We start from the raw sequence: 26,998 nt of genomic DNA on the forward strand, positions 1-26,998 counted from the left end.
ACCATGGTAAGAGTTGGGTGACTCCATCATGACTTAAGGGCCTTGCTTTGCTCTTCCAATGGAGCAGAGATGGGGACAGCTACAGAGGGATACGAGGTGGTACTTCCCTCAGAGAAAACCACCAGTGTCTAGAAGTCTAGTCCAGGGATTTGTCCCCTGACAAAAGGGGCTAAGGCAGTTTTCTTCCCCCTTCTCTGTCCCCAGGACTGCCCTCCTGGGAAGCATCACCACTTGGGGCTAAAGAGAAGCCTGAGATCCAAAGCAAACAAATAAAGAAGTACAAAGGGCACGGATCGCTTTTTCTTTCCCTGTTTTGTATTTTTCAACCTAAGTAAGCAGGTTCTGAGACAACATGAGCAATATCACCCCTCCCCAGGGCCTGGAGGTGCCCTGGCCAGGTCAGGCAGGAAAAATCCACATCCCCATGAGTGCGTCTGCCTGGCCAGGCACTCTCCGAGGAGGGGCAAGCCAGGAAGGGGTGGGAGGCAAGGATGGGATGGTGGACAGGTCACCAGTGGGATGAGGAAGCCCAGACTGTCACACAGCTGTGCGTGTGGGTGTACTGGGCTGGTTCAACCGCAGCGTTTTACACAACCAGCCAGCAAAATCCACCTCTTCCACCTCGGACCGTTTGATGAAGGCGTGGTTCTGAAATGGAAGGGCAACCATAAGTGCCAGGCCCTGGTGCCTGCAGCAGGTGACAGGAACAGCCTCTGCCCAGCCCAGGGAATGACACAGGAGAGATAAAAGACCACTGGTCCCAGGACTTGCTCAAGGCAAGAGAGGGAAACCAATCCAGGGAAGCCAGAATTTCAGGGGATGGGGACACCACCACCCCGCAGCCTGGTGAGGGTCAGGTTGCTATAGACTCCTATAAGGCTGGGCTCTTCCCCCTCACCCGGTACTGTGGACACTGGGCCAAAATCACTCTCTGGGACGGGGCTGTTCTGGGCACTGCAGGTGCTAAGCAGTGTCCCTGCCTCTACCTACCTCATGCCAGGAGCTCCCCCCACAAAGGACGACCACAAATGTCCCCAGATATAGCCCGCTGTCCCCTGTGGGTGGAACTGCCCAGGTAGGGATGCTGGATAGGGACTGTAGCATCTGCTTGCCACGGGAGGCTCTGAATCCCCTGGAATGCAGTTCAGGTGGCTCAAAAACAGAATTTTGAATTTCTCTTCACATCAATGAATGTAAATTTCCTGTATGGGACAGCACAGCACTAGAAGGTTCCTGGTTTGAAGGGCTGGGTGAAGGCAACAGATGCCTTCTGGGATGGGATGAGGGTGTTGGGACTAGGGGGCCAACCATGGCGGGAAGGCAGGGGGCCAGTGAGGCTCAGAGAGGGTAGCATCTGGGACTGCAGCCCCCAAGGGTGCCCTCATTTCCATAAAGGTCAGCATCTGTTTGGGGGAAAAGCCAATGCTCATTCTATCTAGGACCATGGGCTATAAAGGTTACCCACAGAGCCTAATTTTTAAGCTTATCACAAAGTAAGCTATTTCAACATGAGCACCCGTCTTCTTTGCTTATAGAAACTAGTATTGCTATGTCAGACCTTCACTGACCAGATGGGAATGGCTACAGTGGTTTCTAGAAAATTGGATGGACTCAGACCCCTCCTACACGGGGCTCTGGTCTGGACTTTGTATTGAGAATGTAGCAGATGGGAACACATAGCTATCAGTGTGGGGTCAGAGTAGAGGAGGTGGCCTAGAGCCTTCTCAGGAGGTGCCACAGTGGAGACCTGTAGATAGGTGGCCTCCAGGGTATAGGAGGGTATTGTGTAAAGGTCCTGGGGAGGGGCAGAGAAGGGGTAGAGGGAGTAGTGGCAGGAAGGGGTTCAACCCTGCAAGGCTGTGTGGGAACCCACAAAAGGGTGTGGTACACTTAAAAAAATGCCACATTCCAACAACCCTAAGATGATCACTTCATGGGGCTGGACTAGACCGCCAGTCATGTGCCTCAGGCTGTGCCTGGCATCATCTTTCATTTCGCAAAGGTGTGTGAGATAGCAGTTATCCAGGTGTCTGCTATTGAAGGGAGTTCTAAGGTGGCTGATGGTGGACATGGCGTGAAAAGGTGCCTGAGGTGGCTCAGCACCTGTGGCTAAAGTGACTAAGATGCCAGCCACATACACCTGAGCTGGCAGGTTCGAATCCAGCCCGAGCCTGCCAAATAACAATGGTGGCTGCAACAAAGTATAGTGGCTATTGTGGCAGGTGCCTGGAACCTCCCAGCTACTTGGGAGGCAAAGGCAGGAGAATCACTTGAGCCCAGGAGGTTAAGGTTGCTGTGAGCTGTGATGTCAAAGCACTCTGCCCAGGCCAACAGCTTGAGGCTCTGTTTCAAAAAAAAAGGTACCCGAGGTGCAGGCCACTCACAAAAGTGACTCTAGGGCCCACCTTTATGGCCTGTCTCCTTTGTCCTCACCAGCTAAAGGTATGTTTGGGCAAACAGCTGGGCTTTCAGGGTACTGAAGGGTGTGAAATTTATTTTCCTTTTTATGATAGGGACTTGCTCTGTCACCTAGGCTGGAGTGCACTGGCAACAATACAACTTACTGCAACCTCAAACTCCTGAGTTCAGAGTTCCTCCTGCCTCAGCCTCCCAAGTAGCTGGGACCTAACATAACACTGGCTAATTTTTTTTTTTTTTTGAAACAGAGTTTCATTATGTTGCCCTCAATAGAGTTCTGTTGCAACATAGCTCACAGCAACCTCAAACTCTTGGGCTTAAGCAATTCTCTTGCCTTACCCTCCCAAGCAGCTAGGACTATCGGCACTCTCCACAAGGCCTGGCTATTTATTTTGTTATTGTTGTCATTGTTGTTTAGCAGGCCCAGGCTGGATTTAAACCTGCTAGCACCAGTGCATGTGGCGGGCACCCTGACCACTGAGCTATGGGCCCAGAGCCTCATTATTATTATTTGAAACAGTTTAAGATGTCACCCTGGGTAGGGTGCTGTGGCATCACACCTCACAGCAACCTCCAACTCTTGAGCTCAAGAGATCCTCTTCCCTCAGTTTTTCTATTTTTAGTAGAGACAAGTTCTTGCTTTTGCTCAGGCTATTTTTTTTTTTTTTTTTTTTTGAGACAGAGCCTCAAGCTGTCCCCCTGGGTAGAGTGCTGTGGCATCACAGCTCACAGCAACCTCCAACTCCTGGGCTCAAGCAAGTCTCCTGCCTCAGCCTCCCAAGTAACTAGGACCACAGGTGCCCACCACAATGCCCAGCTATCTTTTGGTTGCAGCCGTCATTGTTGTTTTGGCAGGCTGGGCTGGATTCGAACCCACCACCTTAGGTATATGTGGCTGGCACCTCAGCCACTTGAGCCCAGGTGTCGAGCCTCAGGCTAGTCTTAAACTCATGAGCTCAAGTGATCCACCCGCCTCAGCATCCAAGAACACTAGGATTACAGGTGTGAGCCACCTTACTTGGCCTTAATTTTTCTATTTTTTTTGAGACAGTGTGTCACTATGTTGCCCTTGGTAGAGCGCTGTGGCATCACAGCTCACAGCAACCTCAAACTCATGGGCTTGAGAGCGATTGTCCTGCCTCAGCCTCCCAGGTAGCTAGGACTACAGGCGCCTACCAAAATGCCCAGCTATTTTTGTTGTTGTTGCAGTTGTTGTCGTTTAGAAGGTCTGGGCCAGGTTTGAACTTCCCAGCCCTGGTGTATGTGGCCAGCGCTTAGCCAAATTTTTCTATTTTTAGTAGAGACAGGGTCTCACTCTTGCTCATGCTGGTCTCAAACTCTCCAGATCAAGTGATCATCCTGCCTTAGCCTTCTAGAGTCCTGGGATTGCCCTAGAGTGCGTGAATTAAAAGGGACACTGGGAACAGCTCTCATGGGGGCAGATGCCCCAAACTGCTGAATGGGGGTGTGACCAGGATGAAAGCATCTGGTTGCCTGGAGATCAACCTCCCAAAGTTTGAGAGGAGGAAGAGCAAGAGAAGGGGGTATTTAAGGACGCTGAACTACTCCAGGCCTGAGAGAGAGACCTGCCCACCCAGGGTGTGCAAAACAGGGAAGATCATCACTATCTCTGGTGACACAGGGAAAGGTACCCACAAGCTATAGGCCACGTCCAGATGCTCACGAGGTCCGAGGCAGGGGCAGCCAGATTCTAGAGCCCATGGGTGACCCCAAGCAAACACCTGTCCCCCAGGATCTGGGGCTGGGCAGCCAGGCCTGGATGGCCCCTGCTAATGGACGAGGAAGATCCTTTGAGGGTCCTCAACAGGACCCCAAAGCCCCCACCTACACCTCATGGGCCTTACTCACCATGAGTATCTTCAGGTCTGCGCGCTCTGCAGGGTTCTTGATGAGGCTGGGGTTCCCAAAGAGGGACAGAGAGGGGAGGACATGAGACAGGTAGTTAAACAGGGGCACTGGGGGTACCTGTGTTTTGAGTTGTAGCTTAGAAGCTTATCCTGTCCCTGCTGGGATCAAAGGCTCCAACTCTGCCCTTTGGTGCTGGGTGCATCAGGGTGAGGGAAAGAGGGTGGGAATCCCCTGCCTGCCTGGTCTGGTAGAAGCCTGGCAGAAACCACAGCTAAATTTCTAATAAAAACCCCAAGCCTGGGATTGAGAATGTCAAAATAGAACTTTCTCCTTCAAAAGAAGCAGAACTATCTAAAGGCAGCAACCTGAATCACCTCAAGACTAAACGGTGGCTCTTCAGACATAAAGACCCCTTGCACAGACATAAAAACATGTACATGGCCTGACACAGGTCTGTGCAAAGGGCCTGTGGCACCTTTGCTACTAGAAGCCTGACTTCAACTTTTAAGTTATGTCATGAGCCCCAGTGCAGCAAGGGACACAGCCCAGCAGGGAAAGGGTGTTGGCTTCCCAGGATGCCCAGGTATACCATTAAACTCTGCCACTGGGCTGGGTTCTGACAAGCAGGCCTGCCTGGGATCTGGAAGGAATGGCACACATGGGTCACAGCCAGGACTGTTGGTGCCCCAGCCTGGAATCAGACACACACCCACCCCACCCTCCCAGGCCTGAGCCCAAATCCTCACCATTTATTTACAAACTCCTGGAAGTCTGGGGTGAACACGCTGTTGGGCAGCTTGGGAGGAGGCTGTAGGGGAGAAGAGATAGATGTATATATGTAGGGATGCTGTGAGGACCTCTTGTAGCTCATCCCACCCCCCTGTGCCTACCCAGAGCCAGTTTCCCAGGAGCTCATGGTTAGGGGCAATGGCTGGCTGAGGGATGGAGGACAGGGCTCACGCTCATCCATGGGCAGGAACACCTGTGTCACCTGCCCCGAGTGACACTGGCTATCTCAGAATGAGCCACAGGTCTGAGCTGGAGAGGGTGGCCCAGCATTCATGTTCCTGAGGTGGGGGGTGGCAGTGGAAATAACTGCTGTTGTGCAGGGTCAGGCTTTTCCCGCTTGGGGGTGGGAAGACGTGCACTCTGAGCCTGGGCGTTGCTGCCAGGTGCAGGGAGAGCTGTGTCACCAGGGCTACTCCACCCTTTTCTATCGTGTCACTGAGCCAGCTTAGAGCTGCTCACCTCGACACCCAACCCCAGGCCAAGCCCAGGGCTGTGGGCAGTCAGCTGCCCTGCTTCTCCACCCTAGCTCCAAAGGGCCACCAAAGACACACAGAAGCCCACAGAAGGCCCGGGAGGGTCCTGGCCTAATGATGGGGCTAATAGGGAGGGCTTTGAGGGTGGTGCTGTCTCCCACCCCCTGCCATAGCTCTCTGAGAACATCACCCTCCTGCCCTAGGCATTGAGAACCATAGTGTGCACTCAGGAAAATGTACCCTTGTGACCTGTGGATCCTTTTGGAAAGCTGTGGCAAGGGACTCCTGTTCTTCCTAGGCCCTCCCTACCTCCTGATCAGAGACAAGAGCCCTACCTGGATCTTTTTACAAGTGAGGAGGATTATTTATGAGCTCATGTCTATGGACTCCACAAAGCTCAGGGGAAGAGACTGGATTACAGAGCTCAGCCCTAGGCCATAGGCACACACTTCCCTCTGGACTTTGAGAGGGGGCTGGAACAGGAATTCTGGGTAAACCCCCCTTGGGGAGAGCTGGGCTTATGCAGTGCAGCAGGAAGGCAGGACACGTGTGTCAACACCTGACAACCTCCTACTGGAAAGAGTATTCTAGATCTCCTCCTGCCCCTTCCACCCCCAAATCCACAAATGGTCCAATTTTCTTCTTTCTGGTAATGCAACCCAGCAGGAATGGTGGGATACCGCTAGGGTAACAACATGTGGGGCACCGAGTACAAACCTCATTCACAATGTAATCCAGTAGCTCGAAGATGGCCATAGCTGGCCGACTGTCCAGCCCAGGACCTGCTGGGGAGGGGCAGACACAGGTGTGAGACAGGCAGGCAGTCATGCTACTGCTCTTGGAGGTCAGGGTCTGTGGATGCTGAACACGGCCAAGCACCCTCCTCCCCAGTACAACCTCAGCTAGAGACAGGCATATAAGACATGGGATACAGGCTCCCTGGCTACTTCACGCCTGAGCTTATGTCTCTGGGAAAATAAATTCTCTCTGTGCCTCTTGTGAGTTTAAAACAACAGTAACAACAAAAAGCTAAAAGGAACACGAGTGTTTCGTGAGAAGTCACACATTTGGCATGGCACTGCTTACAGGCAGTGCCAAAGTTATCATCCCCCGCTTTTGGCAGGGTGGGGGGAGGGATGGCACTGACCGCAGGGAAGGACAGCAGCATGACCTTGCATGGAACTGCTGGTGGTGACAATGGCAAGCCCTGAGTGCCACTAAGGATGGTGCCTGGCAGAGGTGGCTGCCTCATGTCTGGGATCCAGGGTTGGGGGTTGGCAGCTGAACTTTCACCTCTGCCCTGTCCTGGATGAAATGGGCCTGCTGGGGATGTGGGCGGGAGAAGTGCTGGCAGGGATGAATCCTCACCCTGGGGAAAGGGGCCTTGACACCACCTGGCAGTTGGGGCTGGGAGGGGCTGGAAACAAGCCTGAGGACAAAGACATGGGAAGACACTCCTTTGGGTGAGTTTAAGATACTCAAGTAGTGTGGCTGAAAGGAAGGAACCAAACTTGAAAATACTACTAAAATCACTATCTGACAACCTCAATGTTCATTCACTGGTGAATAAACACAACGCAGTCCTTCCACACATGGGAATATCACTCAGCCTTAGAAAGAAAGGAGGCCCTGACACAGGCTACAGTATGGACAGACCTTGAGGACATTGTGCTCAGTGAGAGAAGCCAGACACAGAAGGACACACAGCGTGAGATTCCATTTATGTGAAATGTCCAGAAGAGGCAGGTCCACAGTGATGGGAAGTGGATTTGTGGTTACTGGAGACGGGGGAGGGGATGGGGAGTGACTACTGATGGGGACAGGGCTTCCTTTTGAGGTAATGAGCATGATTTGGAATTAGACAGAGGTCACAGTTGCACAACACTGTGAGTGCACGAAAACCCACCAAATTGTATACTATTTTTTTTTTGAGACAGAGTCTCACTTGGTTACCCTGGGTAGAGTGCTGTGGTGTCATAACTCACAGCAACCTCAAACTCTTGGGTTCAAGTGATCCTTTTGCCTCAGCCACCCAAGTAGCTGGGACTACAGGTACCCACCACAATGCCCAGCTATTTTTTAAAGATGGGGTCTCACTCTTGCTCAGGCTGGTGTCAAACTTGTGAGCTCAGGCAATCCACTCTCCTTGGCCTCTCAAGTGCTGGGATTACAGGTGCAAGTCATAGTGCCTGGCCAAATTATGTACTTTTAATGAGTGAATTGCACGGCATATGAATTATATTTTAGTAAAGTTGTTATAAAACCAACCAACTAACCACAGTCCACTACATGGTCCTTTGGACTTTAACTCTGCCCATCTCCTGACTTTAAAAGAAAAATTAAAAATCACAGGTGCCCGAGAGCTGTTTTGTGCTTCTGTCCATAGGCTGGGACCTCCCCTCATACTCTCCGAATGGTCATCAGGGTGTCTAGTATGAATACTTCTTGTGTCTGGGAGCTCTCCACTCATGAGGCACCTGCTCTGAGCCCTGGATTATTCTGCGGGAGCCCAGCTGTCCCGGGGGCCTGGGGCCTTCCGCTCCCTCCTAACTATGCCTTCTGTGTGTTGGGGCTCAATCCAATAAGCCACCTAAGGAAATTCAGAGTTGAATTCTTCTCAACATTAGGGCTGCCTGGAAGGTTGGCCTAGGTATAGCAGCGGGCTAACTGTGGGGTCTTGGGATGGTGGGGGAGGTAAGGGTATTTAGTGTGCAACTCTTTCCACTGTGCTGTACATTTTTGAGCACTTTCATGGATAAAATGTTGGAAAATCTAACCAACATAGTAAGGCTTGAATGACCACTCCTGCTTCTTGATCCTGCCAGCTGGCAACAACAGGTGCAGCTGCCCTGGACATAACAGGTTTGGGGCACTTGCTGCTTCCAGCTCTGTCCCCAGAAACCCCAGGACAATCTGAGGACTGCTGGCCACAGTTAGGACCATCCCGGATGGACAGGTGGCGCTGACAAGGGCCAGAGGGGAGGCAGCTGCCATCCTCAGGCAAACCAGTCCCTGTATAGGTCACCACCATCCAGACTGGAAGTTTCAGACTCAGACCATACCACTGATAGGGCGCCCAGGTGGTCTCGGCCGAGGCGAGATGCTGTGGGCCTCTCCTTCCAGCCCATCGGCCACGGCCCGGCCAAATAGGGCCTCCAGCTCCTTGGCGTCGGGTGGGGGGATGGGGTACCTTCCAATGGACAGCTCCACCAGCGACAGGCCCATGCTCCAGATGTCAGACTGCACCGAGTAGTGTGTGCCTTGCAACCGCTCTGGCTGTTGGGAGAGGCAGCAGAGAAAGATGCCAGGGGACAGGGACTAGAGAATGACAGACACTGAAGGTGGTAGGAGGACAGGCCTACCTCGATCCAAGTTCCAGCCAACCCTGTGTGGCTGATGAGCATCTCTCCACTCACCAGCCCCACACCCTCCTCGCAGTGCATGCTGAAGAGCCCTTGGCTCTGACTGGGAGCTGGTGCTAAGACTGTGGCTTCCGAGGAGCCAATAGGGCCAGGAAGGCTTCCTTCTCCACCCCAGTCTAAGATAAACTCCTCAGAACCTGCTCCTATTATCAACTAGGCAGGTTCCTGGACTCCCATCATAGCCTAAACATCTGAGTCCAATTTCTTGGTCCAAAAATTTAACAAGTGCCTTCATCTGCTAGATTTTCACCACCAAATAGAAAGGAACCAGGTAGGCACTTCCAGAGAGGTGGTAATGGAAATCAAATTTAAACAGAAAAGAGAAACCAGGACAAACAGAAAGCAGAGCAATGGGACAGGGCTTTCTGAAGACCTTTGCAGAAGGGAGCAGAGCTGACTGGAAAGGGAGAAGAGCCTAGAACATAACCTGAAAACTCACAGACATGTAGGATCGAGTTCCTACAAAGGAGTTGGCCATGGAGTCGATGAGCTGCCCGCTCACCCCGAAATCACACAGCTTTATCTCCCCTCTGGAGTTGACGAGGATGTTGGAGGGTTTCACATCTGTGGAGGGACAGGTCAGGAGGAGGAGACTGATGCCTGCCACCAACCCTGTTGCACTCTGGGTAGGGCTCAGGATGCTCCTTACCTCTGTGCATGATCTGGTGCTTTTCTCGTAGGTACGCCAAGCCCCGGAGGACCTGCAGGGGAACCATGGAATGAGAGGTCAGCAGAACAAAGGCACGAAGAGCCTTTTACCCTGGCCAGGCCCAGGGCCAGACCTGAGTGACCACAGAATGTAGGACCAGCTGAGGGAGCCCTGTTTCCGGTTGCACTAAGCTCATCAGGGTGGGGCAGAGTGCTGTGGCTTGACCTCAACTCAGTCATTCTCACACTACCACCCACCCATCAGAGAGGCAGACACTACCAAGGTCTCTGTTTCAAAGCAGACGGGGCCAAGGCACACAGGAGCTAAGACAGCAGACCAAGGTCCCATCAGTGAGGGATCTGGGTATCAGCTGGGCAGTGGGTTCAGCCGCATTGAGCCAAACAGGCACTGTCAATTGACCAGGGCCGGTGCTAAGATCCCCCTAAACCAGTGGTTCTTAACTTTCCTAATGCCACAACCCTTTAATGCAGTTCCTGTGGGTCACGACCCACAGGTTGAGAACTGCTGCCCTAAACCAAAAGGTTAAGGTTCTGGAGTTTATTTGACTAAGTTATACCCTGGAAAGGAGATTCCCAGAAGTAAAACAAGTAACAACAAAAGGCCGACAACAGGCCAGGTGCGGTGGCTCACGCCTGTAATCCCAGCACTCTGGGAGGCCAAGGTAGGTGGATTGCTTGAGCTCATGAGTTCGAGATCAGCCTCAGCAAAAAGCAAGACCCCATCTCTACTAAAAATAGAAAAACTGAGGCAATAGGATCACTTGAGCCCAAGAGTTAGAGGTTGCTGTGAGCTCTGACACCAAGACACCCAACCCAGGGCGACAGCTTGAGACTGTCTCAAAAAACAAAACAAAACAAAAATAAAAGCAAGTAACGACAACAGTACTGACAACAGCTCTCACTTCTGGATCCTGCTGGATTGCCAGCATCTTACTCAATCTCGATCTCATATCCTGCTCTGTCCATCGGCCTCCAGAAGCACTCATAGCAGGGAAGAGAGTGCAATCAGAGGTCTGGTATCCCACATTCCACTTACATGCCCTTTCAGCTGGCACCCACCTACCATAATGGGGACAGGAGTATGACCTTGGAGAGTCCCGGTAGGGGACCTGAAGCCCCAGCAGGGACATCATTTGCTCAAGACCCTGTGGCAGATGCATGTAGCCCTGGCCACCCTCTTTGCTGGGGCCACTTGAACCCTAGAGATGCAAAAGGGCAAACTTACTGCAATGCTGACTTTCCCCAGGATCTCCTCAGGAATCCTCTTGGCTTCTTTCAGCACCTGGTCCAGGGAGCCACCATCCTAGGGGAAAGGACAAAGTGGCCAGTCAGGAAGGGACAGCCTCCTTTCCCCGGGGGGGCCACAGTGAGAGGCATCAAAATGAAGCATTTCTGTGCTCTCAGTAAGGTGGGAGTCTGTTTCCCCTGGAGGAAACAGAGTGAAACCCGCATCATGGCAGGGAAGGTATGGGGCCCAGGGTGCCACTGTATTCCCTTACTGAGGTCACTGGGACAGGGGTTCTGCCCTAGTTTCTGCCAAAACCCAGCTAGAAGTACACACAACCCGGGGGCCCGCACTACTTCCTGGCTCATTCCTAGCAGGCCAAGGGGAGAGGAATATAAGGACAAAGAGTCACTGGAGACTGGGGGAGAGGATTTGAGGAAGGTCCAGATTCCCTCCTGGGGCTTACTTGCTTAGGCCTGATGGCTATGGCTTCATGTCTAGGCACCTGCCTGTCTTTGCCCTACCCCCATCCCTGTGAGAAAAGATGGGGCAGAGTGGGACCTGCCCGAGGGCATGTACCCTGCAAAAGTGACAACACCTTGGCCCCCTGGCCTATTATCCTGACATCTCCTACCTGCTGTGCTGGGCATCCTGTAAAGGGCCTGGACCTGAGTCATCCCAGTGGCACCCCCTTGACACCTGGGTGTTGCCCCAAACGCACCAGATGAACCAGGAAACCGAAAATCTGCTTTACCTAAGCTGCCTTGGCAAGAGACCTGGAGACCAAAATCTAGGGATTCTCTGGGGTGGCCCAATGTGCTTCTGCAGAGGTAGAGGCACCCAGACATACCCTCTGGCCACCTTGAGGACACCAGAGGTAAGTGTGTTTCACTTGGCAGGAGTAGGCAGGGAGAGAGGCCCCAGAACTCTGGGATGTTGGGTCACCCCACTCCAGAGACTTATGAGAAAATCTGTGGGGAGTTCTAGGAAATCCAGCACACTCTGAGGCCTCCAAAGCACACTCAGCCAGCTGAAGAGATGAAGGGACAGATGCACAGGGATAGGACAGGTGTGGCCACATCTCAGAAAGGCCAGGGGGAACCATAAGACCAGGTACTCCAACCAGCTTGGTCTGGGCAAGGTGCTGCCTGGCCCCACTCATAAACAGGGTTAAGATGTGAATTTTCTACATTCTTCATTTTTGTTTTATCAATCTTAAAATTAAGTCTTTTTAAAACTCTAATCCCTACTTCCTACTACAGCTCCTTATATTCTTAGAGTGGCAATAAACATTTGCTGCATGAGGATGTTGAGAAAGGACATTTGGAAAGGACATTTCCAGGGAGGTTGTGGTAGGGCTGGCACTGTGCTTAGAGCCTCATGACTTAACGCAAACACCTCCTCGTGGCAAGAGCATCTTTCTCTCTGCGCTAGGGTATCATCACTCTGGACACCAGAGCCAAACTGTTCTTTGGGTGCAGCCATCCTGGCCACTGCAGAGTACTGAGCAGTGTCCACTCAACTCCATGCCAAAATCGCACCCTAGTTGAAACAACCAAAATGTCTCCATGCAGTGCCATGTGTGTCCTGGGGGGACAGAATGGCCCGATTGAGAGCCCTTCATCTGCACCTGAGAAAACCCGAGCAGGGCAGGGTAAAGAACCTGCCTGCATCACAGAAACAGGATGTGGTATGGGAGATACTGCAACTAGGCTCCCAAATTACACTCTTTTTTTTTTTTTGAGACAGAGTCTTACTATGCTGCCCTTGGTAGAGTGCCGTAGTGTCACAGCTCATAGCAACCTCCAATTCTTGGGCTTAAGTGATTCTCTTATCTCAGCCTCCCAAGTAGCTGGAACTACAGGCACCCGCCACAACACCCAGCTATTTTTTTGGTTGTAGCTATCATTGTTGTTTGGCAGGCCTGGGCTGGATTCGAACAGGCCAGCTCTGGGATATGTGGCTGGTGCCCTAGCTGCTGAGCTAAAGGTGCTGCTGAGCCCCCAAATTATATTCTTTGTGCACAATTGTACATTTTTATTTTGTATGTGTGGGGTGTGTATTTTATTTTTTATTTTTTATTTTTTTTTTTTTGAGACAGAGCCTCAAGCTGTCCCCCTAGAGTGCCGTGGCATTACAGCTCACAGCAACCTCCAACTCCTGGGCTCAAGCAAGTCTCCTGCCTCTGCCTCCCAAGTAGCTGGGATCACAGGCGCCCGCCACAACGCCTGGCTATTTTTTGGTTGCAGCCGTCATTGTTGTTCAGCGGGTCCAGGCTGGGGATTCGAACCCGCCACCTTAGGTGTACATGGCTGGCGCCTTAGCCGGTTGAGCTATAGGCACCGAGCCTTAAATGTCTTTGAAATTGTACTTTTATTAATCAGGTAGTACATGAATGCATTTTTCTTTTTTTTTTGGAGACAGAATCTCATTCTGTCACTCTGAGGTTGAGTGCCATGGCACCATAGCTCTCAGCAACCTCAAACTCTTAGGCTCAAGGGATCCTCTTGCCTCAGCCTCCTGAGTAGCTGGGACTATAGGTACCTGCCACAATACCCAGCTAGTTTTTCTATTTTTAGTAGAGATGGGATCTCATTTTGCTTAGCATGAATGCCTTGTTCTTATAAAGAGTCCTATTTATTTATTTTTAAGTAGAGATGGGCTGTCACTCTTGCCCAGGCTGGTCTCAAACTCCTGAGCTCAAGTGATCCTCCCACCTCTGCCTCCCAAAGTGCTAGAATTACAGGCCTGATGGTATATGGCCTAAAGAATTCAAATGCAAATAAATAATCCTCTGATCTCTCATCAGTTCCTCCTTTGAAGTGTGACTGATATTCTTCTCTTCTTTTAGATCTTTCTATGCATTTGGAAATACAGAATTTAAAAAATATATAAATGACGTCACATTATGCATATTTTCTACTCTCCCCACTTTCATTCTCAAATTTTGAGAATTTTCTCACTTGGCACACATATATTTCATTTTGCCACTGCAAAGTGGCCTGATACCATTCTTTTTATTTTTTTTTAAAACAAGCTCTAGCAAGTTCTATTAAAGAAAAAATGTACATGATTTACTTTTCACCAGTCTGTTCTGGCATGCTTCTAATGATTGAGTCACTGGATCAATGATGGCCAGTGTGCATACTCTGTAGTATTTTCCACATGCTGTGCCCAATTCAGTATTATTGCCACTGTAGTGATGAACACCAGTTTTGGCTAACATGGCATAATACTCTATTTCAGATTTCCTCAAAGCTGGGCAGTTGTTGGCGAGGATGACCAATTTCGCTTTGCCTTTTCTGATCATCTTCAAAGTCTGCTTATACCCCAGCACATACTTTCCACTTTTCATAATGAGCTGGGGCCTTGAGTTGATCGACTCCAGCAACTTTTTTGTTTTCTTTGCGGCCACCATCTTCCTACCCTAGATGTGGGACGGCCCCCAACCAAGACCAGCTGCTAAGATGGCCGGGGACATTCTTTTGTTTTTATTTTTTGTGAGACAGGGTCTTGCTCTGTTAACCAGGCTGCAGTGAACTGCTATCATCTCACAGCTCACTGCAGCCCCAAATTTCTGAAATCAAGAGATTCCCCCATCTCAGCCTTCCACATAGCTGAGACTACAGTTATAAGTCACCACATCTGGCTTATTTTTCTATTTTTTGTAGAGACAGGGTCTCAATCTTGCTCAGACTGGTCTCAAACTCCTGGCCTTAAGCAATCCTCCCACCTCAGCCTCCCAAAGTGCTGGGATTATGGGCATGAGCCAGCTGCCTGGTCATAGTATCCCTTACTCAATGGACTTTACTTTAATCATGCCCTTACTAATGGACATGTGTGATATTCCATTAAGATAGAACAAGGGAGAACATTCTTTAGCAAATTTCATTAGACCCCAAGAAATGCCAAGAGGTGACCCTGAGTGTTCAGTAAACTGCCTATAATGCTCTTCTTCCTTGTAAGACACCAAAGCCCACTGGGTTCCTACCCAGAATTATTCTTCTTCTTCTTTTTTTTTTGCAGTTTTTGGCCGGGGCTGGGTTTGAACCCGCCACTTCCGGCATATGTGGCTGGCGCCTTACTCCTTTGAGCCACAGGCACCACCCCCAGAATTCTTCTAATAATAGATTCAGGTTATAGGGAGACAGCCAGCCCTGTTGGTTTAAGCCCCAGTCACTGCCAAGCACTGCCCATGTGGGGTTTAACTTTCTGTACCAAATCTATACTGCTTATAAAAATTATTATTACTATATTAACATAAAGATATTAACACATCAACTCTGAATTGTATAAGACATTCATTATATTATGGTTAGTGATAGGGATATATATATTGTCATGTAATATTACAAACATATAATAATAATATAATTAGAAGATCCCTTATAATCTAAAAGTCTTAGCTTGAAAGCCGGGGCTAGAATTTATCAGGTCAGAAACAAGGACAAACTTGTACACAGACCTTGTGTAGAGATGAAACTTCCCCTTAGGTCAGGGAACAACAGCATGACAGCACAGGGACACTGACTAGGTAGAATGTCACAAGACTAGAAAAAATGCAAAATGAAGATGAGGTAGAAATACATGGAAACAGCTACAGCTCCAAGGACAATGACTAAAACCTATTTTAACACGCTGCACGTGCCCAAGATACTCCCTGGTGAAGATTCAACCCTTAGTTTACAATCAACAACCTCCATGTTAAAAATAAATTTTTTTTTTGAGTCTTGCTTTTTGCCCAGGCTGGAGTGCAGTGGTGCAATTATAGCTCATTGCAGCCTCCCAAGTAGCTGAGACTACAGGTGCATGCTACCATGCCCAGCTAATTTTTAAAATTTTTTTGTACAAATAGGACCTTACTATGTTGCCCAGGCCTAGTCTTGAACTTCTGGCTTCAGCAATCCTGTAAACCTGGTCTCCTAAAGTATTAGGATTATAGGTGTGAGCTATCATATTTAAAATATTTTTAGTTTTTTTATTTTTAAAATTATTTTTTAGTTGTTATGGGTACATAATAGTTTTATATCTTCATAGGGTACACATGGTATTTTGGTACAGGTATACAACATTAATTAATCACATCAAGTATTTGGGTACCTACCACTTCAGGCATTTATCATTTCCTGGTGTTAAGAACATTCCAATTCCACTCTTTTAGTTATTTTAAAGTATACCCTAACTTATTGTTGATTACAGTCATGTTGTTATGCTATCAAATATGGTTCATTCTACCTAACTATATTTTTGTATCCATTAACCACTATCACTTTATCCTCCCACTATCCTTCCCAGCATCTGTTATCCATCATTCTATTTTCTTTTTCTTTTTTTGAGACAGAGCCTCAAGCTGTCACCCTGGGTAGAGTGCCGTGGCATCACAGCTCATAGCAACCTCCAACTCCTAGGCTCAAGAGAGTCTCCTGCCTCTGCCTCCCAAGTAGCTGGGGCTATAGGCGCCCACCACAACGCCTGGCTATTTTTCGGTTGCAGCCATCATTGTTGTTTGGCAGGCCTGGGCTGAGTTCGAACCCCGCCAGCTTAGGTGTATGAGGCTGGCGCCTAAGCCGCTTGAGACACAGGCACCGAGCCCATCATTCTATTTTCTATCTCCATGAGACCAATTATTTTTAATATTTAGCTCCCATGTGACTGAGAACATGTGAGATTTGTCTTTCTGTGCTTGACTAACTTCACTTTACAAAATGTTTTCAAGTTCCACTGATGTTGCCGCAAATGGCAGGATTCCATTCTTTTTGTGGGTGTATAATATTCCATTGTGTCTATGCACCATAATTTCTTTACACATTGATAGAGACTTGAGCAGATTCCAAATCTTGCTGATTGTGAATAGCACTGCAATAGCACTAGTGTCTTCATATTATCTACAAACAAATATAATTTGACTTTCTCCTTTCTCATTTGAATGTCCTTTATTTCTTTCTCTTATCTGATTACTTGAACTTAAAACTTCCAATACTGAACAATAGATCGCTTGAGTCCAAGAGTTTGAAGTTATTGTGAGCTAAGACACCATAGCACTCTACCCAGGTGAAAAAGTGAGACTCTGTCTTAAAAAAAAAAAAAAAAAAAAAGGGCTCGGTGCTTATATCTCAGCAGCTAGGTAGGGCGCCACCAAATACACTGGAGCTGGAAGGTTCTAACCCAGCCTGGGCCTGCCAAACAACAATGACAATTATAACTACAACACCAGCAACAAAATAGTTGGGTGTTGTGGTGGGTGCCTGTAGTCCCAGCTACTCGCTTAAGCCCAAGAGTTTGAGGTTGCTAAGAGCTGTGATGCCATAGCACTCTACCAAGGGCAACATAGTGAGACTCTGTCTCAAAAAAAAAAAAAAAAAAAAAAAGACAGTGCCTATGGCTCAAGGAGTAGGGCGCTGGCCCCATATACCAGAGGTGGTGGGTTCAAACCCAGCCCTGGCTGAAAAAAGAAAGTGGGTAACCTTGTTTTGTAACAGACCTCAGTGTTAAGTCTTTCAGTTTTCCCCCATTCGGTATGATACCATAGGCCTGCCAAATGTGCCTTTTATCACCTACACTTTTTTTTTTTTAGATCATAGATCCTATCAGAAAAAATCACGGGCATGTGGGCCACAGTTGAACGAGTATTATTTATTTGTGTGCTGTATGCACAGTCCACTGCCCCCAGCTTGTTATAAAAGCAAAGTGGGGCTGGGCATGGTGACTCACACCTATAATCCCAGTACTTTGGGAGGCAGAAGCAGGAGGATCACTTGAGGCCAGAAGTTGGGGACCTATAGCAAGACCTCATCTCTACAAAAAAATCTTTTAACAAAAGGCAGGAAAAACCTGAACTCAGAGCATCTATATAATGGGCCAACAAACATAGTCAGGATGGCGCCTGTCTCCTCCTGCATGTGGTACAGGTGGTGCCTTGCTGGGTTCAGTGCCAGCACTCACTCTGGGAAGCACTGTTTTAAACTAAGAACAGAAAGATCCCCCTTTTCTGCATGGGGTACAGGAGGCCTGAGAGCTAACTCTGCAACATTAAGAGGGTTATGCAGAACTCCCGAGCAAGGGAGAGAAGGGGGAGGGCACCGCAGCACAGAGGGGACACAGAGGGGCCACCTCAGACCACAAAGTGTTTCCTCATCTTCATGTCACCCTTTGATTCTCACCTACACCATGACTCTGCAAGGCGGGTACAGATATAATGCTCCCTTCCCAGGTGAGAAAAGGGGTTTAGTGCCAAGACACTGCCTTGTTCAGATCACATGGCCAAAATGGGGCCCTTGCTCAAATTCATTTCCTGTCTTTATTACAAAACTGTCAAAGGGCAGCATGTTTATAAGGTAGAACTGAGGCTGACATGCCTGAGGTCAAGTGCCACCCTGGTTTTGCAAGTGGTAGTATGCAATGGGTGTCTGATACCTGATGGGGTCAGTTTGGCAAGGTGGTCGGTGGCATTTCCTCCTGGGGCCATAGGCTCTGACCACTTCTGCTTTCATTACACTCAATCCCACCCACATCTGGGCTTCAAAACCAGAGTGTCTTAACAAGGGTGTACATGGGAACCCTAAGGCACAGGTCTGGGGTGGGCGGGGGGGCAAACACAGGCCTTCCTTGAAAAGCTCAGAGCTAAGGCCAGGCATGGTGGCTTACACTTGTATTCCTAGCAATGGGGGAGGCTGAGGTGGGTGGATTGCCTGAGCTCAGAAGTTCAGAGACCAGCCTGAGCAAGAGTGAGACTCCATGTCTGAAAATAGCCACATGTTGTAGTGGGTGCCTATAGTCCCAGCTACTTGGGAGGCTGAGGCAAGAAGATCACCGGAGCCCAAGAGGTTGCTATGAGCTATGATACCACAGCATTCTACCAAGGGCAACAAAGTGGCACTCTGTTTCAGAAAAAAAAGAAAAGAAAGAAAGAGAAAAAGAAAAGGCAAAGCAAGGCAAGGCAAGACTCAGAGCCAAAACAAAAGTGTGATCTCGTCTTTACCAGTAAGAGAAAAAATTAGCTGGATATGGTGGTACATGCCTGTAGTACCAGCTACTTGGCAGGTTGAGGTAATAGGATAACTTCAGCCCAGGACTTTGAGGCTACTGTGAGCTATGATCAAACCACTATATTCTAGCCGGGTGACAGAGCAAGACTGTCTTAAAAAAATAAAAAAAAACAAAAGGAAAGGCAACCTGTTAGGGACCCCTTCCATTGTATTGGAAGCTTTCCTATCCATCCTCAATAAACTATCACTCTATCACTTAAAAAAAAAAAAATAGCTCAGGTTGCCACATCTTCCATATAGGGCAATTTGGCAACAGTGATCAGTTTTTTTGTTTTTTGTTTTTTGGCCAGGGCTGGGTTTGAATGTGCCACCTCCAGCGGGGGTGGGGGGGCTACTCCTTTGAGCCACAGGCACCAACCCAGTGATCAGTTTTTAATTGCACATGACCGTGAAGCCAGCAACGCCACTGTGGGGCTCCACCCCACAGGTGTACTTGCTCATGTACAAGGACACCCAATGTAGCATTACTCCAGATGGAGTAGGGCCTCGACACATCTAAATTGTCCCCAGCTAGGGAACACATTGTGCTCAATGCTCCCATGCCAGTCCATGCACATGCAGGACACTACACAGTGAGTAGAAGGATGAAGGCATCTTGCTTCATGCTGTCAGGGAATGATATTCATGATATACTGTGTGAAAAAGCAAAGTTGGATAGAGGGTATGAATGTTTAAAAAAACAAAGATATCTGACCAGGGGTGATAGTTCATGCCTATAATCCCAGTACTTTGGGAGGATGATTTGAGACCAGAATTTTAAGACCAGCCTGGGCAACATATGAAGACCTATCTCTTTGGAAAATTAAGAAATAAGCCAGATAGTCCCAGCTATTAGTGAGGTTCAGGTGGGAGGATTACTTGAGCCCAGGAGTTTAAGAGTACAGTGAACTATGATTGCAGTACTGCATTCCAACCTGGGTAACAGAGACCCAGACCCTAAAAAACAAAATGAAACAAAAAAGTCATCAGGAGGCTAAGGTAAGAGGATCACTTGAGCCCAGGAGTTAGAGACCACCTGGGCAACACAGTGAGTCCCTACTGCTAAACAAACAAACAAACAAACAAAAATCCCCAAATGCATCTACATACACACGTGCTTTTATATGGGTACTGTGTGTCCCAGAAGGATTCCTTGGTAACTGGTGTGTTATAGCTTCTTCTTTTTTTTTCTTTTTGAGACAGAGTCTCACTTTGTCACCCTTGGTAGCGTGCTGTGGCGTCATAGCTCATAGCAACTTCAAACTCTTGGGCTCAAGCAATTCTCTTGCCTCCTGAGTAGCTGGGACTACAGGTGCGTGCCACAATACCCGGCTATTTTTAGAAATGGGGTCTCATTCTTGCTCAGGCTGGTCTCAAATTCCTGAGCTTGGGCAATCCACCTGCCTTGGCCTCCCAGAGTGCTAGGATTATAGCTGCAAGCCACTATGCCTGGTCTCAAGTTGTAGCTTCTGAGGACAAGGGCTTTGAGGATCCACATAGGGAGACTTTTCTCCAACACTGTTCTGTTCCAGGTAAGTTCCTGGTCCTGGGCAAAACTGGTCATGAGTCTGGGGATTCTGAGGCCTTGGCCTCCAAGTTCCAGGGTACCCCTGTACTCACCATGTGCTCCATGCAGATGCTGATCTCCCCATCACTGTAGAAGGCCCCGTAGAAGCCGACGATGTATGGTGAATTGCACTCGTGCAGAACCTGCAGCTCTCGAATGATTTGGTTCCGGATGGCTGGCTTGATCTCCAGGTGGATCAGCTGCCAGGAAGAAATGCCAAAACTAGGCCACTTAGGGGTCCCAGAAACAGGAGGTAGGGGTGTGGTAGAAGGGGGTATTTTGGCCCTTTGCCCTGGAGGCATCCACTCAACAATGTTGAAGATAAACTGAGCCACCTGGGAATCCAACTCTGAGGTATCTGCCCCAGAGAAGTGTGCATATGCACCTAAACAGAAAATTGTCCACAATATTCACCAAAATATTGTAGCCAAAAGGTAGAAAGAGCCCAGATGTCACTCACAGATGAGCAGACACACACAAAGTGGTCCATCTACACAATGGAGTATCATTCAGCCGTTAAGTGGAAGGAGGCCATCCACAGGCTACAATGTGGATGGACCTTGAGGACATCGTGCTCAGTGAGAAAAGCAGACACAGAAGGACACACAGTGTGAGATTCCATTTATGTGCAATGTCTAGAACAGGCAGATCTACAAAGATGGGAAGTGGATTCGTGGTTGTCGCTGTTGCCCTGGGTAGAGTGTGCCGTCAGAGCTCACGGCAACCACCAACTCTTGGGCTCAAGCAATTCTTTTATTTTAGGAGAGACAGGTTCTTGCTTCTGATCAGGTTGATCTCAAATTTGTGAGCTCAAGCGATCCACCTGGCTGGGCCTCCCAGTGTGCTAGGATTACAGGCATGAGCCATTGCACCTGGCCTAAAGGAAGCATTTTTGTTTTGTTTTGTTTAGTAGGCCCAGGGGTTTGAACCCACCACCCACAGTGCATGGGGCTGTGCTCTAACCTTGAACTATAGGCGCCCAGCGGAATGAGGTGTCCTTTGGGGGCAACAAGGATATTGTGAAATTGACTGTGGTAATGGATGCACAATGTGGTGTATATATTATAAACTACTGAACTGAATTACACACTGTACAATTAAAATACAAACTTTAAAGTGTATAAAATTATTAAAAGGGATACATTATATGGTATGTAACTTACTTCCCAATAAATTCTTGGGATGAAGAACGTAGTGAAGTGGCTATGCCTATAATCCTAGCATTCTGGGAGGCCAAGGTGGAATGATCACTTGAACTAAGGAGTTCCAGACCAGCCTAAGCAAAAGCAAGATCCTGTCTCTAATAAAAATAGAAACAGAAAAAATTAGCTGGACATGATGGTGGGTGCCTATCGGCCCAGCTACTAAGGAGGCTGAGGCAGGAGGATCACTTGAACTAAGAGTTTGAGGTTGTTATGAGCTAGGATGACACCATGGGACTCTAGTCTGGGTGACAGAGTGAGAGATTGTCTTAAAAATAAAAAAAGGGGAAAAAAAAGTAAAAAAGAAGAAAAAAACGGGGTGGCACCTGTGGCTCAGTGAGTAGGGTGCTGGCCCTATATACTGAGGGTGGTGAGTTCGAACCTGGCCCCAGCCAAACTGCAACAAAAAAATAGCCCGGTATTGTGGCTGGTGCCGATAGTCCCAGCTACTCTGGAGGCTGAGGCAAGAGAATCGCCTAAACCCAGGAGTTGGAGGTTGCTGTGAGCTGTGACACCACAGCACTCTACCGAGGGTGATAAAGTGAGGCTCTGTCTCTAAAAAAAATAAAAATAAAAATAAAAAAATGAGGGGGCTGGGTGTGGTGGCTCATGCCTATAATCCTAGCACGCTGGGAGGCCGAGGCCGGTGGATTGCTTGAGTTCATGAATTCAAGACCAGCCTGAGCAAGAGTAAGATCCTGTCTCTACTAGAAACAGAAAAACTGAGGCAAGAGGATCACTTAAGCCCAAGATTTGGAGGATGCTGTGAGCTAGATGACACCATGGCACTATACTCAGGGTGAGAGCTTGAGACTCTGTCTCAAAAAAATAAAACTAGCCAGATGTGGAGGCTCACACCTGTAATCCTAGCACTCTGGGAGGCTGAGGTGGGTGGACTGCCCTGAGCTCACAGATTCAAGGCCAGTCTGATAAAAGCAAGACCTCCATCTCTAAAAATACCTAGGTGTTGTGGTAGATGCCTATAGTCCCAGTTACTTGGGAAGCTGAGGCAAGAGAATTGCTTCAGCCCAATAGTTTGAAGTTGCTGTGAGCTATGGCACCACCGCACTATAGCATGAGTCCAATAGTCTCACTATTAGTGAGACTCTGTCTCAAAAAATAAAAATAAATAAATAAAACCAAGTTGAACAAGTGTTTTTTAGTGGGTTATAGTAGGAGCTGTGATAAGAATACTCCCTCCTTCACCCAAATCATACCATGGCAAAGTACTAGCCTTTCCCAAGACCCAGGCCAGGGGATACCCACTTCCCACCCCTGGGATGAAGACACCACACTGAGTCCAGTTAGCAATGACGAGCTTCAGGCCACTACCAAGGATTCTAACTCTCCTTCTACTTGAGTTCAGGTTGACAGAGGAAATTATCATAGAATTTATCCCAATATTTTTTTTCTTTTTTTTTTAAGAGACAGAGTCTCACTTTATCGTACTCAGTAGAGTGTTGTGACATCACAGCTCACAGCAACCTCCAACTCCTGGGCTTAAGCGATTCTTGCCTCAGCCTCCCAAGTAGCTGGGACTACAGGTGACTGCCACAATATCTGGCTATTTTTTTGTTGTATTTTGGCCGGGGCCAGGTTTGAACCTGCCACCCTCGGTATATGGGGCTGGAGCCCTACCCACTGAGCCACAGGCACTGCCCATATCCCATTATTTCTTTTCTCTCTTTCTTTGAGACAGAGTCTCAAGTTGTAGCCTGTGTAGAGTGTTCTCGCATCACAGCTCACAGCAACCAACTCCTGGGCTCAAGCAATTCTCTTGCCTTAACCTCCCAAGTAGCTGGGACTATAGGAGCCCACCATAATGCCCAGCCATTTTTTGGTTATAGCAGTCATTGTTGTTTGGCAGGCCCTGGCTGGATTCGAACCTGCCAGCTCTGGTATGTAGCTGGTGCCTTATCCGCTTGAGCTACAGGCGCTGAGTTCTTATTCCAATATTTCAAACGTGCAAAGGATTCTCTCAAGAGATGCAAAATAAAAACACCTGATAAAACATCTGGAGCAACCCCAGAACCCACAGGGAAGTGAGGAGGAGCCTGAGGCTTTGGGGAGAGTGTCTTGGCTAATCAGAGTATCATTCAATCTGTCAGGGAGGCAGAGACAGTTTGTGGGTACCTGAAAAGGAATGTCATAGATTCAACAAACACTTGGGTAGGGAGTTGGTTATGGACTGGGCCAGTGTCTGAGAAAAACCGAGGACTGAGATGGTCCCTGTACGGAGGAGACATTCAGTCAGGAGGGAAGAAAAATGGGTTAAAGGATCTCAATCTAGTAGAAGTACCATGAAGGGCAATCAACTCAGGCACTCAGGGGAACAGCCCAGAGAATGTGACATTTGGGGCTGGGCCTTGAAGGAAGGGCTGGAGTTGCCACAAGGACAAGGCAGGGGGAGGGCATCCCAGGCGGAGGGACAAAGGGCTGCCTGTTGAAGGGCAGGAAGGCATGAAGGAGAATGGTGTGTCCACAGGGTATGTGGGAGGAGAGTCCTGCTCATGGGACCTGTGACCTCGGATACCATGGCGGGCTCCAGAGGTGCAGCACCTAGTGCTGCCTTTCCCAGGCAAAGCCTCTTGCCCACACTGACCATGGCCCTCTGGCTTTAACCACCCCTCCAGTTCTTGTTTCTCTATCCAACCTGGCCTACTCAGTTGAGCTCTCTCTATGGGCCCATGGGACACTGCACTCCCACCACAGGGACCTCCATAGGCAAATCACCTCAGAACCCCAGGATGCTCTCTCCTGTAGTGGGAACTTTATCTGTGAAGTAATGATCATACTTCAAAAGGACCTCATACTGAAGCACTTTTTTTTTTGAGACAGAGACTTAAGCTGTCGCTCTGGGTAGAGTACAGTGGCATCACAGCTCACAGCAACCTTTAACTCCTAGGCTCAAGCAATTCTCCCTGCTTCCGCCTCCCAAGCAGCTGGGACTACAGGCGCCTGCCACAATGCCCAGCTATTTTTTTGCAGTTTTTGGCCAGGGCTGGGTTTGAACCTGCGACCTCTGGCATATGGGGCCAGCACCCTACTCTTTTGAACCACAGGCGCCACCCAACAATGCCCAGCTTTTTTTTTGTTTGCAGCCATCATTGTTGTTTGGCAGGCCTGGGCTGGATTCGAACCCACCAGCTCAGGTGTATGTGGCTGGTGCCTTGGCCACTTGAGCCACAGGCACTGAGCCACTGAAGCACTTTTTGTTATTGTTTTGAGTCAGGGCCTCACTTTGTCATCCAAGCTGAAGTGCAGTGACTTGATTATAATCATAGCTCACTGTAGTCTCGGACTCCTGTACTAAAGTGATCCTCCTGCCCTGGCCTCCCAAAGTGCTGGGATTACAAGTGTGATGCAACATACCAGGCCCTGATCTCAGTTTTAATGACTCTGTAATACCTAGGCCTTGTCAAACAAGCTTTCCAGATTGATGGGACGCCACTGCTAAGGGTGTATGGAGGAAATGGAAGAGGGACAGATGGGAAGGGAGGGGAATGCTCCTGAGTACCTGTGTGCTCTGTAGCTCACTTTGGCAGCCACCCTGGGGGATGGGTGTAACTGTCCCCATGTCGCTGATTAAACAAGTTCAGGTTCAGAGATGTTCCCAGTGGCACATGGCTGGTAAGTCAGGATTGGGGCTGGCCTCACAGAATGCCAAAGCTCACACTCTTTCCACACCACTGCCAAGCCCTGCCAAGTCCTGGCAGCTAATTAAGCAGGGAGGGTGGTGGGCATCAGACCAAATGCCAGGCTGCTGAGGAGCTAGAGGTGGTTTCCACTGAAGAGTGAAGAACTAGAGTCAGAAGTGAGGTCAGCGGGTACAAACTAGGAAAACAGAAGAGGCTCTAATGGGTCAATGTCAGGACATAGGAGGGAAGAATCAAGCTGCCACTCTCACAGGGCTGAGTATAGAATGATCTTAGGAGCATCCTAAGTCACAGAGCACAAACTGACAGCTTATAAACTGTGTAGGCCAGCAGATATGCATAGCCTACACAGTGTTTCCAAACATCATGAACTAGTTGTCAAAAATTGGAAGAGGCGGGCACTTGAGGCCTGTGATCCTGCCTGGCCATCCCTAGAGGTCTTTTTTGAGGCATGGCCCAAAATTTGCAGGCATGCCCTTGGCCTGCTTACTGTTTACCCCAACCAGCACCAGGGTTTGAGGATTCCTGGAAAATGGCATGATGGTCCACAGGGGCCTGGACATGTCTGTTTCCACCTTGCCCACTATGTACAGGCTCCCAACTAATGGGGCTTTGACCATTTTCGAGATGGCAGCTCACAAAGCTATGTGTCCCTGGGCCTGTCACCTGACTATCTTTATAGAAGTAAGTTGGGCAGAGCAGAGGAGTACAAATGCAAGGTCAGAAGACTCTCCCTGCTGCAAGCACAGGGAGTTCAAAGACACCTCAGGTGCACAGGAAACACCAAACAGCAAACCCATAGTAAGTTCTTCACTCACCTCTTGGCCCAAGTAAAGCATAGACTTTGCTCCTTCAAACTGTCAAACAACACTGGAGGAGCCATATTCAAGAAAACATTTATAGGTAAGCATGGCTGTAGAAACAGAGACTGGTTTTCTTGGGCCTCATAAAACTAGCCTGTTGCTTTCCTGCCACATGTCACACTGGTTGGAATAATCCTATGGGGCTGTGGCCACACAGCAGGGTCTGTACAGGCCTTGGGAAGCTTTGACCTTGGAGGTCCAGATGATGAGGGTGTCTGCTTTCTGTTAAGTCCTTATCAGCTTCAAAGGAATTCAGAATCCACCAGTACAGTAGACCCTGGATTAAGGCCACAGTGTTTTGTTCCTTTTTTTTAAGACATCTCACTCAGTTGCCCTGGGGCTAAGGGCCATGACATCATAGCTCACAGCAATCTCAAACTCTTGGGCTCTTGTCTCAGCTCCCCTACTCCCCAAGTAGCTTGGATTATAGATGCACACCACAATATGGGCTATTTTTAGAGACAAGGTCTTACTCTTGCTCAGGTTGGTCTTGAACTCATAAACTTAAGCAATCCACCCACCTTGGCCTCCCAGAGTGCTAGGATTACAGGCGTGAGCCACCATACCTAGCCAGGCAACCATGTCTTAAACACCTTGCTGTCACTGCAATTTTCCTATTTGTGTCTTTCTACCCAATAAAGGCAAACGGGACTCCCAGGTGAACGGATTAAAAGGACCCATATTACGAAGGCTGGCCAATGGCTCCTAGTCCTGGCCAAAGATGACAGCCAGCTAGACAACCTTCTGTCGCTGAATTCTCTCCCAATCCTAATACCTCAGGTACTTTAAAAAAGAATCAAAAACTAATTTTTTTTTTTTTT

The 26,998-nt window shown here is 48.8% G+C and overlaps 1 protein-coding gene and 1 pseudogene across 2 annotated transcripts in view; both read right to left on the reverse strand.

The window, feature by feature from the left end:
* Positions 1-295: 295 nt before the first annotated feature.
* Positions 296-26,998, reverse strand: part of MAP2K2 (mitogen-activated protein kinase kinase 2) — a 35,722-nt gene continuing 9,019 nt past the window's right edge. The window contains exons 3-11 of one of the 2 annotated variants that reach the window (XM_003788750.3): positions 20,510-20,656; positions 10,866-10,943; positions 9,621-9,672; positions 9,411-9,535; positions 8,612-8,825; positions 6,267-6,331; positions 5,034-5,095; positions 4,288-4,333; positions 296-648 (exon numbers count right to left, since the gene is read on the reverse strand). In XM_003788750.3, coding sequence (XP_003788798.1) covers positions 538-648; positions 4,288-4,333; positions 5,034-5,095; positions 6,267-6,331; positions 8,612-8,825; positions 9,411-9,535; positions 9,621-9,672; positions 10,866-10,943; positions 20,510-20,656 — 900 coding nt within the window. In that variant the 3' untranslated portion in view covers positions 296-537. Of the gene's footprint in view, positions 649-4,287; positions 4,334-5,033; positions 5,096-6,266; positions 6,335-8,611; positions 8,826-9,410; positions 9,536-9,620; positions 9,673-10,865; positions 10,944-20,509; positions 20,657-26,998 lie in introns of both variants that reach the window. The other variant, XM_012804537.2, reaches the window with a different exon arrangement.
* LOC100956385 lies at positions 13,894-14,361 on the reverse strand (annotated as a pseudogene).

Source organism: Otolemur garnettii, unplaced genomic scaffold (assembly GCF_000181295.1).
Source record: "Otolemur garnettii isolate 467f Iridium unplaced genomic scaffold, OtoGar3 scaffold00029, whole genome shotgun sequence".
NCBI lineage: Eukaryota > Metazoa > Chordata > Mammalia > Primates > Galagidae > Otolemur > Otolemur garnettii.